At 41.3% G+C, this 19,895-nt stretch overlaps 1 protein-coding gene and 1 long non-coding RNA gene across 2 annotated transcripts in view; one reads left to right on the top strand and one right to left on the bottom strand.

The window, feature by feature from the left end:
• The window catches only part of ARL15 (ARF like GTPase 15), a 398,974-nt gene extending 382,932 nt beyond the window's left edge, over window positions 1–16,042 (top strand). Inside the window, exon 5 of the mRNA XM_081826124.1 lies at window positions 13,275–16,042. Within this exon, the coding sequence (XP_081682250.1) occupies window positions 13,275–13,427 (153 nt within the window). The 3' untranslated portion in view covers window positions 13,428–16,042. The remainder of the gene's footprint in view (window positions 1–13,274) is intronic.
• Window positions 695–5,593, bottom strand: LOC145722580 (uncharacterized). Its single transcript, XR_014146925.1, has 2 exons — window positions 5,168–5,593; window positions 695–1,395 (listed from the first exon to the last, which is right to left on the bottom strand). It is a non-coding gene; the product is annotated as an uncharacterized LOC145722580 (long non-coding RNA).
• Window positions 16,043–19,895: the final 3,853 nt, after the last annotated feature.

Here is a 19,895-nt window from a genome sequence, read left to right as displayed (position 1 = left end):
GAACTAATGCTGTGGACTAGTCCTGGCTTGACAACTAGGACACGAGGCCACGCTAACAGTGCTGTGCTAAATCCAGTTAGTGGCTTTTGGAACCTTCACTCCTGGTGTTTTCTTTGTATCTGATTGTAATGTTCTCCAGACTTGTCTTTCATGGGCTTTATTCTAAGTTCAACTAGTCCTGTGTGGGTTTTTTTGGATAAAATTCCTCAGGACGGATTACCACTCAGCTTTGCTTTCCTCAGACTGCCTGCAAGCCTCTTTCCAAGCTCATATTTCTCAGTTGCCAGGACATTAGGCTCCTGGCCGTATTGCCAGTAGGAAAAGAAATTCTCTCCCTGTGACTAACAACATGGCAGTTTGTTCGAAGGCCATTTGTTACCTGTTCCCCTTGCTCAGATGTGTTATTGAGGTGGCTGTCAGTTTTTTCTGCCTTTTCCCCCGTCTCTCCACGCCTTCCTGTTTTTCCTTTTCCTCCCAGTGTTTCCATGGTGGCTCCTCGCTGGAGCCAGAGGACAAACTGCTGACAGGAACATCCCTTGAATATCTCTGCATCTGGACAGGGCCGTTGGCACCCTCCATTGGCGGCTCAGCAATGCGTGGCTTGCCATATCTGTCTCCTGTTTAAGGCCCAAGAATTTGAATCTGTCCCAACATGTAAATGTTGTCGTTGTTAGGACAGATAGTACCACAAGGCCAGTATTAAACATGTTTATTTGGGTTCCATATATTAATGTTTTGATTTGTTACTACCACTGTTGCCTGCCCCACACCTCCCAGCTGCAAGACTGAGATAGGGGATATATAGTCTATTACAAAAGCCAAATAAGCTAGAATATATAAACTATTTTTAACAGATACTTGTGTTTTTAACAAGCTTTAAACCATTGTTGCAACTTATTTTTTTCCTACTATTTCCTAATATTTTTTCCTAATATTTTTCCTAATATATAAGTCAAAGAATCCCTTGAGTTGACCAACTTAGAGTGGTTTCGTGAAGGGTACCAATATTGAACGAGCAGAAAGAAGAGTTAGTCCTGTCAAAATCAAAGCATCCTCTTCTGGTTGTCTGATCAGGTCACAACTTATTGAAGCGTATTCGTGGCACGGTACCTTGTATAACAGAAAAAAGCTAAATATGAGACACAGCCAAAAAGCTATTTCAAAATATACAATAGTGTTTTAAGAAAACTCGAAATATGAAACAGTATGGTGATTGTCGTTCATGGGTCAGCTAACATCCAGTTTCCTCAAATGGTTTAGTGAAGTAAGTCTTCGGGGGTTGAAAGCTGATCACTGTGAGGCAGATGTTGGATTTGAAAACTACCAGGCTCCGGGTCTTCTTGCTCTCGCGCCATTTTGCAGAATCACAGGCTGTGGCGAAAACCGGTGCAGTTCCTAACACAAAAGCATGTATTCTCAGCACGGGAAGGTCCTCGGAGCCCATCTACCAATCCCAAGCTAAGCATTTAGCAAGGCAGAGGAGGAATAATCTAAGTGTGTTGATCCTTTTCAGTGACTGAGGCAGACACAACTGTTGGTAATTGATGGGGTTTTTCCCCCAATACCTCTTAACCTCAAAAAGTATGGAATTCCTATCCTCAGCCTGCACTTTACAATACCATGATAATCTACCCACTCTCCCACCCAGCCAGCCATTTCAATATGCACAGTTAATGAGTGTTAAGTTTAAAAAGATAACCTGAAAAGAATCAATTTCATGGTGAATGCATCTGGTTAAGCAAGCCATTTAAACAACATTTTACTCGTGTGTAGCAGACCATTTTATAAGTTACTGATAGCTTTACAAGCCTATGTTTCAGACAAGCTAATTGGTTGTCTCTGATGTGTTTGGGGCTTTCACTCATTAACTCGCCTTCCTGTCTAGTACATACTTGACTAGCTCTCATACATATAGGTAGAACTGTTTAAACAGCCATATTCTATTGCCAGGAAAAAGTTTTTCAGAGATAAGTTTCTTCTTACTTACAGTGTTTGCTTTTCTGAAATAAAGGTAAATCATAACCGAGTATTATTGTAAGCATGGAAGGTGCAGAATCAAGTATAACACCGGAAAAGTGTTGGTATCAAAAACGAATGCCCTTTTGAAGGAGTGGAATAGAATTGATTACAGAAGGGAAAGAGAGGAGGGCAAAAGAAAATGATATGCTGTCGAAACCTGGCTGCCTGTGTAATTAATGACTATGTTATAGATGTTATTGAAAAGTCTGAGGCCTGCACCTGCATGCAAAGACAAGTGTACTGATGCTTCTCTTTTTGCATATGTCAATGCTTTCCATTCTCTGAGATAAGAATTAGATGCTTTGTTTGGACACAGATTAAAAGAATAGCTCAAAACATGTGTGTCCTTTGGGTCTTGAGATTTCTGGAGTGGGTCTATTTTCCATGAGGGGTTAGTTACTTTTCTGTTTGCAAAACAATTCATTGCAGCTGCCTGTAGGCATATGTATAATAGAGTTTAAACCAATTAGACCTAAGGTTTTGAAACTGTTCATGAAATCCCACCTCCTGCATGAAACCTTGGCCTGCTTAATTAAAAGGAGTGGCAACTTCTCTCCAATGTTCAATTTCCTTCCTTTACTAACATTTTAATCTGAGATGAAATACTAAGAACATACTTTGTTGCCCTTTTCATTTTAGTTTCAGCTCTTTACATTTGCTTAAAAATAATTAGTATCCTCCTTATGTCTGGCATTGTACTGGGTACATCAGAGAATACAAAAGAATTTTTTTCATTGTCTATGCCTTCTAGGAACTGAGGTCTCTTACACATGAAAAAATGAAGATTATCCAAATCTCTAAATTTCCTCAAGTGAAATGAGGATATCCTCATAAATCTGAGTGAAAAGAGTTCACCCTAGACTTGTGACGATGCTTCATTCCCATTGAGTCTTGATATCCTAACTCATTAATTTATTTTTTTTTAAAGATTTTATTTATTTATTTGATAGAGAGAGACACAGCGAGAGAGGGAACACAAGCAGGGGGAGTGGGAGAGGGAGAAGCAGGCTTCCCACGGAGCAGGGAGCCCGATGTGGGGCTCGATCCCAGGACCCTAGGATCATGACCTGAGCCGAAGGCAGACGCTTAACGACTGAGCCACCCAGGCGCCCCTAACTCATTAATTTATACGATGATTATTTATAAAGCCTGTTTGAAGGAGAAAGTAGTGGCTCATGTAACTGAATTCATAATAGCCAAAACGTGGAAACAGCCTAAATGTCCAGCAGCTGATGAACATGGATGAACAAAATGTGGTGTGTCCATACAATGGAATATCATTCGGCCATAAAAAGAAGTAGTCACACAAAACTTTATGCTAAGTGAGAGAAACCAGACACTAAAGGCCATGTATTATATAATTCCATTTATACGAAATGTCCAGGATAGGCAAATCTCTTAGAGTCAGAAAGTAAATTAGTGAGTGCCAAGGGCTGGAGGAAAGGGCAAATGGGGAGTGACTACTAATGGGTGGGGTGTTTCTTTTTCGAGTGGTGAAAATGTCCTGAATTTTGATAGCCGTGATGATTGCAGGTGTCCATGAATATACTAAAAATCACTAATTTGTATGCTTTTACAAGGGTGAATTTTACAGTCTGCAAATTATAGCTCAATAAATGAAAGATAAATATCTGTAGAGCCGAATAAAAAGATGTTAAGGTGTGTGCTAAAGAAATGCAAAATCCAAGCAAGTGGTAAAGGAAATTCTTTAGAATCTTAGGAGCGGGTGTCTGCTTCTGAGAGTAGACCCATGAAATAGGTAACGATAACTTACATCCAGGAGCAAACAATCCCCTTTGAAGGCCAGAGGTTCTTTTTGATGTGGCAACTATTTTTATAAAGAGCCTAACTTGACAGTGAGTGACCCCAAAAATTTTGCCCTGGACATCTGTAGCTCCAGTCACGTTTCAGTCTAAAAACTGTTTGTGAAAAGCAGCTCAAGTTCAATGAGGTGAGAACCCGTGTGGAATGATAACCCATTTCACTTGGGATGGAAAGTTGTTTCCTTAATGGGAAAGTCTTTTTAACTCTGGAAAATTTAACATTAAGAGTATAAGAATGATAAAATAACAAATCTACAATATTAATACTTTTGTTTCAAGTATATATTACATTTAGGTCAACCTGGTACATTCACTTTGTAATTATAATTTAAGATGTATAAATTACTTCAGAATTGGCCTCCTATATAGAAAGGTATGAGGGGCATGTGGGTGACTCAGTCAGTTAAGCGCCTGACTCTTGGTTTCAGCTCAGGTCCTGATCTCATGGGTCATGAGATCAAGCCCCGTGTGGGGCTCCACACCCAGCAGGGAGGCTGCTTGAAGATTCTCTCCCTCTTCCCCTACCCCCACTCTTACACTCTGTCTCTCTCTAAAATAAATAAATCTTTAAAAAAAAAAAGTATGAAAATTCAGTTAAGCTTGTAAATAGTATTAGAAAGTACCAGAGCTTCAGAGGTGGCTGGGTGGCACAGTCAGTTGAGTGTTGGACCCTTGATTTCAGTTCAGGTCATGATGTCAGGGCTGTGAGATCAAGCCCGTACCAGGCTCCATGCTCGGCACAGAATCTGCTTGAGATTCTCTCTCTCCCTCTCCCTCTGCCCCTCCCACTCCTGTGCACACACGTTCTCTCTCTCTCAAGTAAATAAATCCTAAAAAAAAAGAAGAAGAAGAAGAAATACCTGAGCTTGAGAGTCATTGAATTTATAAATTTAATTTAAGAAATGCTTAAAGAGTTCTTGCTGGGGAAAAAAGATTTCTTAACTACTTGAGGACATTTTGATTATTACAGTATAAATGCTGAAAAGGAAGATTGAATATATTAAATTTATAAATGGAGTTTTGAAATGTTTAAAAGTGGTTAATTAAACGAAGTTTATAAAAGGACCTAAACTGTATCCAACTTCCTGGATGTGTTGTTAAAACTTACCAGATATATGGGGCGCCTGGGTGGCTCAGTCGTTAAGCGTCTGCCTTCGTTTCAGGTCATGATCCCAGGGTCCTGGGATCAAGCCCCACGTCCGGCTCCCTGCTCAGCGGAGAGCCTGCTTCTCCCTCCCCCTTTGCCTGCCTCTCTGCCTACTTGTGCTCTCTATCTCTCTGTCAAATAAAGAAATAAAATCTTAAAAAAAAAAAAAAAAACTTACCAGATATACAAACAGAATGATAAGCTTTTTAAATTGAATATAATAGCTTCAGGAAAAACTGGGTTTTAGACATTGTGTATTTAGTAAATTGTACATTCCTTTTTAAAACTGCAAAGTAACAATAACTAGTATTGCTCTGCACTAAGAGCCATCCTTGAGGACACCAAAAGCTTGAAACAGACAGGTCTTGGACCCTGTGCCTTGGCTAGTTCTTGCTGCTCTGAGGAAGTGTCCACATAAAAGAAACCCAGGCTGATCACAGAGGGGTAAAAATACGGCTTTATGACCCTTCTGCCTGCTAGACTGTAGTCCAAAGCATCTGAAATTATGGAGCCTGGCCAGGTTGGAAAGGCCAACTTCTCTGGCCTCCTAAAGTATGAGTGGGGACGAGCTGGTCTAGCAAGTGAGGCCAGCCCCCCAGACCCCTCCCGGGTACTAATTGTACCCCTGCTGGACAAAGCAGGACGCTGCAAACGCGTTAGTCAGGGATTGGCAAATGTTTGTGAAGGTCCAGAGAGTAAATATTCTAGGCTTTGTGGAACATACTGTCTCTGTGGCAGTTACTCAACTTTGCCGTTGTAGCGTGAAAGCAGCCATAGACAAGTCAGTAAGCATGGCTATGTTCCAATAAAACTTTATTTGCCTGGGTGCTGGGAGGTAACCAGCGGCAACTACTGTGATTAAGGTCCCTTCTACCTTTAAAGTTTCTTCTACATTAAGGCTTCCCCTTGAGATGATAGGAGGACATCAGCTGGGTCTAAAAATATGAGTATTTGTAAGCCAATTCTTTCCACTTGTGGATGGAGGCACCTTCGGTTGGACGCAGAAGTTGGAGCAAAGGTCTGCATAAGGGAAGCACTCCAGGTTCAGGAGGGCCAGGTAGACTCCCTGGAGTAGAAGAGATACTCTGCGGGAAAACTGGGTATCTTCCATTGGCCCGTGAACACAGGAAGCATCCATACCTAGTTTCTGCCTCCCACAGTGGTTGTCTGATAAGCAAGCTTTTTGGCTAGGAGAAGAAAACCTTCTAGGCATATCAAAAAGAGAAAATAGATGTAATTTGTTCTGTAATTCTGGGTTAGCAGATTAAGCCAAAAACAGGAATGCTTTTCAGATTCTAGCTCCTACCACCAAAGCAATGGGATCATTTTATTCAGCTCTTCTGGAACACACTAACTTCCATGCAGTGGAAGACAGGGTTTCGATATAATTATTGTCACAACATACAACATTCTCCACACATCAGAGATTACTGATTGGGCAAGAAGACTTCTAATAAGGGCGAGGCTCAATAACCAGTCATAACCTGCAGGCATTTGTCTGGTTTTTAATTATTCCAAGGTCAAGCAGGCTGCACTTTGCTTAAGAAAGAAGCGATCTTACCATAACTGCACTTTTATATTACACCTAACATTCTTGAAATCAGTCATCCATTATAAATCCCAAAGTAATATTGTGGTATTGGTTAAGATCAAGGTGTTGTTTTCTGGTCCCTTTCAGTACTCAGTAAAAAGTAATCAATATCTCGGGCGCCTGGGTGGCTCAGTTGGTTAAGCGACTGCCTTCGGCTCAGGTCATGATCCTGGAGACCCAGGATCGAGTCCCGCATTGGGCTCCCTGCTCGGCAGGGAGTCTGCTTCTCCTTCTGCCCCTCCCCCTCTCATGTGCTCTCTCTCATTCTCTCTCTCTGAAATAAATAAATAAAATCTTTAAAAAAAAAAAAGTAAGCAATATCTCTTCTGTGTCGCAGTATCTTTGGGACTATGGCAAATTGATTTTACTCGTATTATTTATTTCTGCCTTTAATGACATACTTAGTACCTTTCTAAGGATTTCAAAATCCTACAAGCAGCACAATGAAAAGGGGAACAGCTGGTGCTGCTCTCTCTAGGCTAACCTTTCTTTGAACAGGCTGCCAAGAATGCACTCTGAAGAATCTTAATGACGCCCTGCCACTTTATCTCCAGACCCCATCCTGGAGCCATGGTATGGGCAAAGTTCTCTCTGACTTTGGTGAAGGTTACCAAGTTAAGCCTGCTCCATGAGCTTCTGCAATTAAGACCACAAAACCGGAAGGCCCCTTGGCACACTCACGTGCTTGACAGCTAACTCTCTAGAAAGAAGAAAGTCTTGGTTTGTTGCACTTGCAGATTTCCATGGTTTAAATAAGTCAGACCCTGGCCAGTTTCGTGACTCATGGAATTTGATGTCCTTGTGCCTGGAGGTGGAAAGAGAAGGCACACGATCAACATGTCAATACAAATGTTTCCCCCGGCGTGACATGGGACTACAACGGGTGCATCTGCTCTAGTGATTCAAGTAAGGAGCTCAGGTGAAGAAGAGCCAAGTTCTGCTCCCTTTTTGATAGTCATGGACAATATCCTACAAAATTTCACTCACCACACAGGCTCTCTTAACATCCTATTAATTGGAGCCCTCGAGTACATTTATCATCTAGACCATACTTCTACCAAGGAGTTCAAAACCCAATGAACCTGTCTCAAAAAACATTATTCATATAGTTATTTGAAAAATACAGGCATGCAATGGACACGTTGTGGATTTAAAATGAGAAGAAAGCTCCACTGGGTCAAGATAGTTACTGAGCCACTTGTCTTGCATCGTGCTCGCTCTTGCCTGTCAGATCCCTCTGCCTACCAGATCCACAACTGCAGCTCTTTTTGCTGGCTCTCTGTGCTTTGCTTGTGTTCCTCATCCAGTGTCCCTGTTGTCTTGTCTTACCTGCTGATTGATCACTGTCAGTTTGAAGGAGCTGAAGTTGTCAGCCTGATGAGACTGATTCCTTTTCCAGAGATGAAGAAAGAACGTGCCTTTATTTCAGAAGTTTCTTTGAACAGTCTTCTACCAAGATACTTCTTTGTCAATTTGACCTACATTATCTTAATACTGCTTTCTCTCTTCATTTGAATCCGTTGCTTTTCTTCCAGTTGAAGTATAATCAGGGTGCTATAAATGAGTGAAAAAGCCTTTAGTAAAGTGTGCAGTATTAAACCGTTTTTTATGGTCACTAAAAAGCCAGGGGTGAGGGGGCTTGTGATCCGCTAATACAGATGATGAGGACAGCCCCCCCTTCGGGCTGTTGTCTCTGTTTTTTGTTTTACAGTTTTCTGCTCTAATCAGTGGAACCCCACACATGGGCAGGTGCAGTGGGGCACACTCACACCACCTTCACACACTCACCAGTTTCGTCCAGGAAGTGGTGGTTGAAGGAATGAAGTTACGGGAAGCCAACTGTCAGGACCCACATTTTCAAAGCTCCTTGTACTGATCTTCACCCAACGACAACCTACCACAACCACCCTCGAGTTGAGAGGAGTCCATTATAACCTGCTAGTTTTTTTCCCAGAGGGAATATGTGTGTTGTGGGTAGGTGAGGATCTAGAGAAGTACGTGCAGAAAAGATAGCCAGCTTCTATCTCCAGTGTGAAAACAAGCTAAATTGCCCCAAACAGGGCGAGAGATACCTGCATCAGTACCACCCCAGGTGAGGCATTTTTAGTTACAGCAATGACTGGTCGGGGCTAATGGCATCGAGGTCACCAGGACTAGGGGTGACATATCCTAAGATACACAGCACAGTCCCATGTAGGAAAGAATTGTCCCACCCCTGGCCCCCTTTTTAATGTCTTACAACACATTCATATGGGTCAAAGCACTGTTTATAAGTATCTGGGCTTAGAACTTAGCCATGTGTCACATAAAAACACTAAGTCATCCCTTCTGGACTGTTCTCTCCCCTGCTCCCCAGAGTGTTTAAAGGAAAATGAGGCCAACTCTGGGCACACACTACTTACATGCTTTAATAACAAAAATAGGAAAAACAAGCAGTTATTGTTATAAATAAAATGAGATTTGCAGGCTTTTAAAAGGGAAGACCATTACTGCAGTTCAGAAACTATTTATATGGCTTCCAGAAATTTAGTCACAATAGGTTTGCAAGAATTAAAATGAAATTTTTGCTTGTGAAGTGAGGGCAAGATAGGGAAATCGGTATCATTACATAACCCCATTAGAGGTCCTGCAAGTCGGAAAGGATTACTATTTCTCTACTCAAAGAAACATCAAGGACATCTCCTACCCGATTTCACAGCTGCTACAAATGTGAGCAGCAAAGCGATGGTGCCGAGTTGTCTCTGTTCTATTAGGACTCTACAGTAACTGTGATGTGGGAATCAATGGAATGCAGTCATGCACGTCATCCCACAGTCACCCCACAGTGAGTGAAGGAGGGTTCTGATGACATAGCCAAAATAGGTTGGCTGCTTATGGTGGCTTTGTTTTCCTATCTCTAGGGTGGACACATGGCCACTAACCAATGCCCACTCTCTTCGGCTAACCCGAAAATAGCCAGCTGACTACAGGTTGCCAGGCAGCTGGATTCTGAGGTCTCTAGAAGCCAGTGCGAAGCAGTCACCTCCTCCTCTTTCCTGCAGCTTCCAATGAAGCATAATATTTAAGCGGCTGATTAAGTATTCAAAACATATGATTTACATTGGTCAACCTTAAACACCTTATTCTTTAAAAGTATACATCAACATTATGAAAGAACAACAACAACAAAAAGACATGGTTGACAAGTCAAATGTGACTGTAATTTGTATCTTAATAATACAGAGGAGGTGAAATTTGAAGTTCAAGTTCATATGAGAAAACTAAGTGAAGGTGCACCTGAGTGACACAGTCAGTTAGGCATCCAACTTCTGGTTTCGGCTCAGGTCTGGTCTCAGGGTCGGGGGATCGAGGCCCACGGGGGCCTCCACATTAGGCGCAGAGTCTACTTGAGATTCTCTCTCTCTCCTCCTCTTCCCCCCACAGTCTCTCGTGTGCTCACACATGTGCGCTCTCTCTCTCTCAAATAAGTAAATAAATATATATTAAAGAAAACTAAATGAAAATGTTAACCTAACTGGAAAAGTTCAAGTCAGAGCATGAGGTCTCCATCTTCCCCTCTCTTGTATTATCTGCTTTGTTTTTAGAAACCTGAAACTCTGGGTAATGAAAACTCTATGTTCTGGCAGCAAACAGTCACTCACTGTGCTTGAAACTCACTGAAATGCCAGACTAGTTTTACAATTGATATTATAAATGAAGGTTGGTGTGGAATCATTTGGATACCAGTTGGGGGGAGTATGGCAGGGTAAGTGAGATACCCACTTAGGTTACAGATCAGAAAATCTCAAGTTACACAGCCATGTTGGTCAGCTCAACACCATTAGGCTCCTTTATCTGGTGACCACCCTGTCATGGAACCTTCCATTTCCTCCTCATGTTTCGTATTCAGCAGGAACAACTTCAGAAACTACCTTCAGACATCTTTATTATCTTCCAAGTGTGCCTACGTGATAATCTATATTTTCAGTTGCCTAGAAACCAACCTAATGGGTGCTTAAAACCTTACTGGTTTTCTATGTCTGGTCCGTATTGCAAAATATCACAAATTCTGTTCTGTGATTGCTTAAATCTAACATTGTTTTCAAATTAGCTGTTAATATGCCACCAGGATCAATTCTGTGAATTTTCAAGCGAACCATTTGAAGGAGTGTTGTTAGTAATGTGCACTTACCGTGTTAGTCTTTTTCTTTATTCTAATAGTGAATTTTTTGGCACCAGTCCTCTTCTCAGTTATCAGCAAGACTTAAAATGATGTGAGGCTATGAAATGGGGCAAGAGTACAACTTCCTTCATGTACCAGATGTTGGATGTTCCGTGCCATCCCCTCTTGATGGGAGGCGTTATTGATCAAATACCGGATTCTACTGTAGTGCATTCTGAAGCCCCACTTTGTGGGAGAAGCAAGGAGCCTGACATCTCTGATTTTATACTCTTCAGAGCAGCCAGCTCGTCCTCCAAGCTGTAGCCTTAACCAGGGTCCCCACCTGTCCCCGCTGCCAATTCTCTCCCCCTGCTGGCTGCTGGCCTCCCTTGGTGCGGCAGAGCTGGTCTAGTGCTGGTTATTGTACAAGCAAATTTCAGATTCTCTTGGAAGTGAGTTTTCAGTACTCTGAAGAAAAGAAACTAGAAGAAGGGAGTTTACGTTTTCCGTAAGGGAAGATCCTCTTAACAACATGATTTATAAAATACCTCGGGCAAACACTGTTCTGAAGTTGTATACCCGTTTTCTGATCTGAAATGAGATTTTCATTACTTTTCAGAATCAAAATTAATGACTCCTTCCATTTTCACAGGCTTTTTTTTTTTTTTAAAGATTTTATTTATTTGCGATAGAGAGAATGAGAGACAGAGAGCATGAGAGGGAGGAGGGTCAGAGGGAGAAGCAGACTCCCTGCTGAGCAGGGAGCCCGATGCGGGACTCGATCCCGGGACTCCAGGATCATGACCTGAGCCGAAGGCAGTCGCTTAACCAACTGAGCCACCCAGGCGCCCACACAGGCTTTTTTTTTTAAGTAGTAGTATTTGTTACTAATTTGCAGACACTTACAGAAGGACTTTGGAGACACACTTGAACTGTAGAATGTTAGCATAATTGTGGTTCCTAAATTAGCATAAAACCTTAGTATTTCTTACGTATATCTTCTTGCTCACATGAAAAAAATATACACATATTTTAATGCCACTTTTGGATGATGTACCTCTGCTATGTTCTGGTCCTTGCAATGATAGAGGCAAAATGAAACCACATTTGGGAATGGCATGTGGTTGAGACACATTTTTTTCTAGGTCTCGAGTATTGACTAAGGTAAGACCTTGGAATTTGCCCTGGCACATGGGATTTAGTGAGATCTGTTGGCCAAGAATGTCTTTGAACTATGGTTCTTCTGGTGTTGCTACTCACTGTATTTTATGTTAGTAAAACCTCACTGGACTATACAAGGAGTGTTCAGTTCTTGTGTGATGTAGTGTGGGCAGGACCGTAGCTTTACGAGCTTTGTGTTTTATCATACCCTTTGAGAGATCATCAATACTTCTGGAAGACATAACAATTTGATATTTCCTCACAGTCTTGAGTTGGTAATCCTGGACACGATTAGTCAGTATCCCAGCCACTATGCTAAGAATGACTTGTGACTGGATATTAATCAAACAGGTTTTTAAGATAGCAAATTCTCAGGTGTTCCACGCAAACAATGAATCATGGAACACTACAGCAAAAACTAATGATGTATGGTGATTAACATAACACAATAAAATTAAATTAAAAAAAAAAGCAAATTCTCTACTCACATACCAGTTAAAAGGTCTTGATTTTTACCTCCCTGAAAATTCAGGACTAGGAGGGTGCCTGAGTGGCTCAGTTGGTTAAGCGACTGCCTTCGGCTCAGGTCATGATCCTGGAGTCCCTGGATCGAGTCCCGCATCGGGCTCCCTGCTCGGCAGGGAGTCTGCTTCTCCCTCTGACCCTCCCGACCCTCCCCCCTCTCATGCTCTCTCTCTGTCTCTCTCTCTCAAATAAATAAATAAAATCTTTAAAAAAAAAAAAAAATTCAGGACTAGGAGAAAAAAAAGTGGGAAGCTTTATGTATGTATGTATGTATGTATGTATATGTATACGGTTTAAATATGCATATACACACACACATACTCAGTTTCTGTCCTCTTTCCTAAAAAGTGCTTTCCCAGGTCTCAAAAATAGATACTATAAATTTAAGGGGGAGAGAGAGAAAAGATCATTTAAATTATAAGTATTTGTTGTATATGCGTTTGGTAGTCAAAATAATTTTGAGTAATTGATATGGTACAGATCAATAACATAAGTTAGCAAGGGGATGTAGGGGATGCTCTGCTGGTTGTTTTAATTGGATTGAATCTTTCTGGTGTCTGCAGCATACTCTACCGTGTGTGTTGGTACATGTAATTCTTTCTTAGACTCCATCAGACCTCCCATGCTGAGAAGTGTATGGGTGACATGGCTTGCAAGCTGGTCACTCACCCCTAAAGAAAACAGTCCTGGGTCACAACATAGAACCCACATTATTACAGCAGCTGTGGAGGGAGTTCTAGAAAGTCCCAGGCATCACAGTTTATAAACGTTCTCCTTAAAATCCCCCCTGCTTCGTCACTTGCAAACTTTTGGAATTAGAAAGGTTCTGATATAACTAATAACATATTTATCTTCTCCCCCCTTAAGGTCAAAAAATATTTTGAACTTGAACCCCTTGCACGTGGGAAACGCTGGATTCTGCAGCCCTGCTCGCTGGATGACATGGAGGCACTGAAAGACAGCTTCTCTCAGCTGATCAATTTGTTAGAAGAAAAAGACCATGAAGCTGTAAGAATGTGAAATCTGGCAAAGAACACGGGTTCCCAAAGGCCTTGAACCTATCATGTTAGTTTTTCATTTTATTTTTATTTTGGTATCAAGACTTTAATGGCTTCAGTGTCTCTTTTCCTCTAGTTATCTCAGACTCTCATCTCTCTATTAAAGTGAATATTCTGTAAATCAGGTGAATTATCATCGGCATTAACGTCAAGTACACACTACTGAGAGAGAATTTATTCTCTGTTTACCACTAATTATCTTCGCCGCATGTCTCTTCCTTCTGTTGTTCTAAGTAGCTCTTCTATACTCTGTGCTAAAGTGGATGGAATTCATGGCTCACAGAAATCAAATCCCTTATGAAGGACTCAGGGAGACTCAGAACCTTGACTCATTTTCCCTGGGTTTGGGGGTGGAGCGTTATGTGACTGGGGCTCCTCATTTTATGTCTATTGTTTCCAAGATCTCTTGGGGTTTTTATTTTATTTTATCATATTTTATTCGTGAGTTTTTTTTGTATACGGGCCTTATAGATTATGAGAGAAAAATGAGCACCAAAAACTTCAATGAATCACCTTATCAGAGAGGAACGTCCTGCCAAGATAAAATTAACGTGGAAGAACTTAAAGACAAGATGCATAATTTCCTTGATTCCATCTGAAGTCTCACTCCCCTCTCTTAAGAGCAAAAACTTTCTGTTTTTGAGACGAGAGAGAATTTAGGCACAATGCATGCGTGCATCACTGATGACTATTTCATCGAGTCCTCAAATATTTTTTTAATGGAAAGATTCCCCTGCATAAAGTCAAGCTGCAACATAACAGAGGTATCTTTTTCTAAAAATCTTAAAGTGTCTGACTGAAAGAGAGAAGATAATTTTTAAAATAATAGATAAAAATTTTAAAAACAGCCAAATGAAGTATAGTTTATACTGACGAGGGTTTAAGCTGGCATGGATTTGACAAAGAAAACAAAGACAGAATCATCTGTATATTCACTCATTAAGTGCTAATGGAGTTTAACGGAGTCTCTTGATTGTCTCCAACGAGTAATTAAAGGTCTATCAGTATTCCTATTATAAACCTCTATTTTCAGGGGTTTCACTGTGCCCTTAAAAAAAATGTGCTGGGGCTGCAGCAAATCATTTTAGGGCCTAGATTCAGTCTTTGGAACTCTTTTTTTTTTTTTTTCATTTAATTTAAATGATAAAATTATGTAGAGATAAATGTGCAGTTTTACTAAGGTTTGGCACCACTGACCTTTTCTAAATCAAGAATAATTTATGGATATTGAAGTTTATGGATGTAATACTCTTTGGCACATTTTGTAGACTTTTGACCACTTCAAACACAAAATGGCCAAATGATAGAAAACTGCTCCTTTCACCTGAGCAATAAAAACATGTTTGTAATTTTTAGGTAGCACAGACTGGTTCTCAAATACCACAGACTCTCACTGTATTACACGGTGATGTAATACCTTGTAATTCTCCAGAAGATATACATCATTCAAATACAGCTTTTGTGGTTTAATCTTGTAGGTGGATTTTAATGAAATCATTACCTTTGAAACATCGACCACTTCTTTAAGCTTACCCCCCCTTGCTCCCCCGTGGAATGGATCCAAAAAGGTGCATATTCAATCTTGTCTCCAGCGTCCTTGAATATTTTTCACTGTGTAATCCGCGAGCAGCACAAAACTTTTCTTCCGATGACCAGTTACACAATCCCTGCTTTCATTTTTGTTCTGTTGCGCTCATCTTCTATGACAAATAAATGATTATTAGGCATGGCTTTCTCGGCAAGTTCATTAAATGTAGAATGTTGTCTTTTTAAGACCTGGTGGCTGAGTGCTCCTTAGCCATCTGTTTAATGACTTCCCGTTGTCTGTGTGTGTGTGTGTGTGTGTGTGTGTTCATGTGTGCGCTAGTGATGGGCTTCTTCTCAGACCCACGACTGTCTGCAGTGTCTCAGCCGTCAGAATGAAAACATTATCAATCAGTACCCAACAACAGCTGTTTTTGACAAGTTTCTGTCTGACGCCTAATGCTTTACAACTGTCAATAAGGCTCCTTCTTTGTCTGGCAGTTCGGAGCTGGCCGTCTTGCTGCTTCTGAGCGGCATCCTGTCCTTGTAACCCTAGAATTGGCCATGTTTTGGAAATCCGCTTGGGGGGTGGGGAGGGGGCTTGGACGGGCAAGTGTGGGTGGGTGGCGGGCGGGTGGTATGTGTGTGTACGTCTATCCCTACTTCGATGTGAAGTGCCACAGGTGTCTTAGTTTGCATATTCAACGATTATATAGGAAAAGCAGTCTGTTATGTATTTCTTCACTTAGCTTCTTGTTATATTTATGGAAGTTACCCGTTTTTGTACCTTCTTAGCTAAAGCAGTTGCCTTTTTGTAATGGCAATTAATTTATATGACAAAACTTTGTACCTCCTGTAGTTTATAGTATCGGTTGCTAATTAACTGCCATATTGCCCTGTCTTTCTATTAAAAAAAAAAAAAAAATCTGTATCTATACTTGGAGGGTAACAGATTCATGTGGACAGTTGCCAGACAAGAAGAACTTGTATTGTCCGTGATTTATATATGATTTCCACTATCTTCAAATGAAAATAAACGCTGAGTAGAATTGATGTTTTCGGACTGACTCCTTTCAAGCTCTAGCATTTGGGAGTCCCAGATTTCTGTTTACATTTGTGTTGCCTGTTTAAGTCTTCAAAATAAGTTCTGCTGCTCTTGGGTCAAAACAAATGATTAATTCACATTTCCTTTGAAGCCATTGTGAAAACCTGAAAAGACCAAAAAAAAAAAAAAAAGCAAGTGTCTTTTCCAGTTGGTTTGTCTTCAGCAGCGATTTACTTTCACGGGAGCTCTTCCTTCAGAATGAGTGAGCAGAGTCGTGATGTTAATGTAAAGTGTCACCTTTCAGTCAAAGCATCATCTTATTGTATTTGCTATAAAAGCAATATTCTAAGAGTGACTGGTGCAATGAACTGTTCCCTTCAGTGGTGATCGATGCCCTAAGGAAATAAAGATTTTTAAGTGACTCGAGGAAATGCTGTGTATTTACAGGTCCATCCTTAAGAAGGAGAGGATTCTGTAAAAGAGAAAGAGAGTGAGAAAGAAAACTAAAGAGATAGATGGATGGAAGAAGAGAAAGAAATGGAAAAAAAGTACATGATAGAAGATGAAAAATTCAAACCCCAGCTCTTGTTTGGTCCCAAATGCAGCATTATCCCGACACATCATTTGACTACGCAGAAAGCTCCCAACACTTCACTCTTAAGCTGGGGTCCAACCTGCATTCCTAGCTTTATTTCCAAGGTAGGCAATTAGTAGTTACCAAGTTCCTCAACATCTCAGACCTATCCAGGCAAATGTGGACAGAACTGTACGATTTTGAAGCAAATGGGTTTGCCTAACGTCCAGATGGGATATTCAGACTCCAGTGGAAACCTCATATTCATGCCTGGCTTCATCTTCTTTATAATTTTAGAGTGCATTTTCATTAACCTTCTGACCTAATGGTGCAAACAGAAAGGCAAAAGTATGTGGAGGGGGACGGGGGAAGTGGGAGTTGCCCTTTGGGAGCCCTCATTTTCATTGAATGTGGGAGGGAGGATCTGTCTTTGTTATGCAGAAACTTTAGGAGACTATAGATTCCCTGCCTTGCTTTTCCACTAGCCTGGGTTCTGGAGATCTGAAGTCCATGCTGTGAAATGCATTATCACATCATGTTGGGAATTCCTGGCTCCCAAGGGTTCACAACTTTTGGTCACCACTGACTCAGCATGATTAAATGATTTGCATCTCAGAGTTAAATGTTTCCCAACTCAGATGCATGAAGTGACTGATGAGCCTGCGTTTTGGCACCCTACCCCACCCCCCTCGCACCGATTTAGGAACATGAAAAGGATCCCGTGTAAGACCCAGAAGCCTCAGATGGGGTATCCGTTTCTCCTCCCCTTCCCCATTCTCTTTAAATTAAAACCTAAACGAGAAACTGGCCTTCCACCTACTGTTTCGTCGAAGCTGGAAATTCTGACCTCTCATCCTGGGGGTTCATCTGTGACAAACTCTTCATGAAGTGATTTTCTGTGAAACCAAAGAATTTAAAAGGCACCAAGAAGAATCCCTCCAACATAGGCCTTGTCTCGCATCCTTCTTTCCTTACAGAACGAAGTGGAATAAAAAGTGCATGATTTTTCGATCGGATTTTCTCTATATTCCCATCTTCATCCATCTCTGCTCTATCCACATGCTCTAGTCACTGGATGCTGGTTTAGAAAGGCCACCTACGGTGTTCTTAGGCTTAGCTTGCCCCCACCCTTGCACGTTCCCCTCTGGTCGTCTGATCAAATGGGAGTTGCCATGGGATACTCTATATGAATAACTGCTTGTTACAAGGAAATAGTTCAGGCTTGGTGGTTTAAAGCAACCTTGTTTACCCTGTATAGTGTTATGTGGTCACTGGTACCCTGTTTGGAGAATAAGGAAAGGGACTCCTCGATTTTGTGCCTTGCTAGGTTCAGCCTGGCTAGGACCCAGTGTGACCCCTGACACCCCACTGCCGAGGCAGACATTTCCACATCCGTGGACCAACATGAGAACAGCCATCACATCGCACATAGAGGATCTTCTGCAAACAACAAAGAATGATTAATTCCTCTTTTCCCCTTTCTTGTTCAAGTCTCTCCCTCTGATTCTGATGCTCTCAAAATATTCTACCCAGATATTTCAGCCCAGTTCTTTCTAGTAGCGACATTCCAACCATGGAGGTCAGTTGGGCAGGGTTGTCCGCAGAGAGGAAAGCCTGGCTCAAGCGCATGGGGACAGGGCACACAGTGACAATGAAAATAAGCCTTTAATAAGCATCACGCTCCCCAGCTCCCTTATGTCCCTATTTCCTCATGGGAGGTGGGCAAGATGGTCGTCTCAAAAAAGCCTCAGATCACTTACATCCCGGGCAACCCTTTCTTGCAGGTGTGAAACTCAGCCTAAAATGCCACAACCTTCTCTGACAAGTGATTCATTGAGGCAAAGGCTGGAGCTCCAGCATCAAACAGATGTCAGACAAAACACCAAATGCCTATAAATGATTGCTTTGCAAGCAATGGAATGACTGGAAGGCCTGGCCTGATGATGTACTCCATGTCTGGACAAGCTTACAGAAGACATAGGTGGTGGGGAGGGGGCAGGGGAGCCGTTTCTAAATGGAGTCTGTGAAGAAAGCTGTTTCTGGAGACAAGTGAAACCACGATTCTCACCTGAGGGGCTCACGTAGAGAAGAAGGATTTCTGGCTGGTCTGCACATAATACATGTAAAGATCAGTTAGAAAAATGCATGTCAAGGGCACCCTGAAGCCCAGACTGATACGATGTGATGTTAAATCAGTAGACATATAAATATCAGAGTAAATTAAAAATGAGAAGATTTGGTTGGAACGGAAACTGCTCAGCAAAAGGCAGAGACAGGAATGCAAACAGTAAGTCTGGCTGTCATTCTCTATAATCTGGAGCAAGTCAGGCTCAGCTCTGGACCTTCTCCAGTTGTTTTACAACTTTCTAGACATGGGGTGTATGAACCCAGTGCTTTTATTAAGCGGCTTTGACAGGATTTTCAGATGACAGCTTGTCAAGAGTCAACTTACCATTGTCCTTTTTGCAGGTTTTATGTCGCATTTGAAACTTTCGGTTTCGGTAATTTTAAGGGGTTTCATCTATTCATTAATTTGGCATGTTTTTGTGGAACACCTCCTCTGTACCAGGCATTGTGTTAGATGCTTGGGACACAGCAGTAAATTGTGTTAGATGCTTGGGACACAGCAATAAATAGGACAGACTCGGCCCCTGCTGAGTCTGTAGGACTTTAATTCCTGGAACATTGATTACAGTGGATTATTTCTACGACCCTAGAGAATTTTTGTATTGGGGCATGGGGGGGGGCGGGATTTGGTTATGTTAAAATTCCAATGTGAATCTCTAGATTTTAAAATATTTTTTCTTGGTCCTAATTCTTGGTTTTCAGCCCTCCTGATTTAAAATTGTCTTTGAATGCAATTTAGTTTCTTTTGAGACCATTAATAATAAACTAGAAATCTAAACAAACACAACAGAAAAGGCTTATGCCTCTTTTTAGCATCTTTCTAAATAGAACTGTCTAGAGCTAGCACCTTTTATTCTGTCCTGTTTTTGTGTTTTTGGTTTTGGGGGGGATTTTTTGTTTTTGTTTTGTTTTTTACTGCGGCAACAACGAAGTATGGGTCTACCACACAAAAGTGCTTCCAAAGTGCAAAACCAAACTCTGTCAATCACCTCCTGTTCTTTTCATCTTCTCTGTATTCAAAGGGCTTTACCTCCTTCTCTGGAAGTAGCTTGGTCTCTTCTTTCTGTCTGTGGATCCGACAAATGATCTATATCTGAAATGTTGAATTTTGAATCTCTAAGAGCAACATTCTAATTCCGTGGCTGTCTCTTGTGATTTAT

This window comes from Leptonychotes weddellii, chromosome 7 (assembly GCF_054177405.1).
Source record: "Leptonychotes weddellii isolate Sample4059 chromosome 7, ASM5417740v2, whole genome shotgun sequence".
NCBI lineage: Eukaryota > Metazoa > Chordata > Mammalia > Carnivora > Phocidae > Leptonychotes > Leptonychotes weddellii.
The sequence above is the reverse complement of the archived record's forward strand: the minus strand, read 5'-3'. Positions and strand labels throughout refer to the sequence as shown.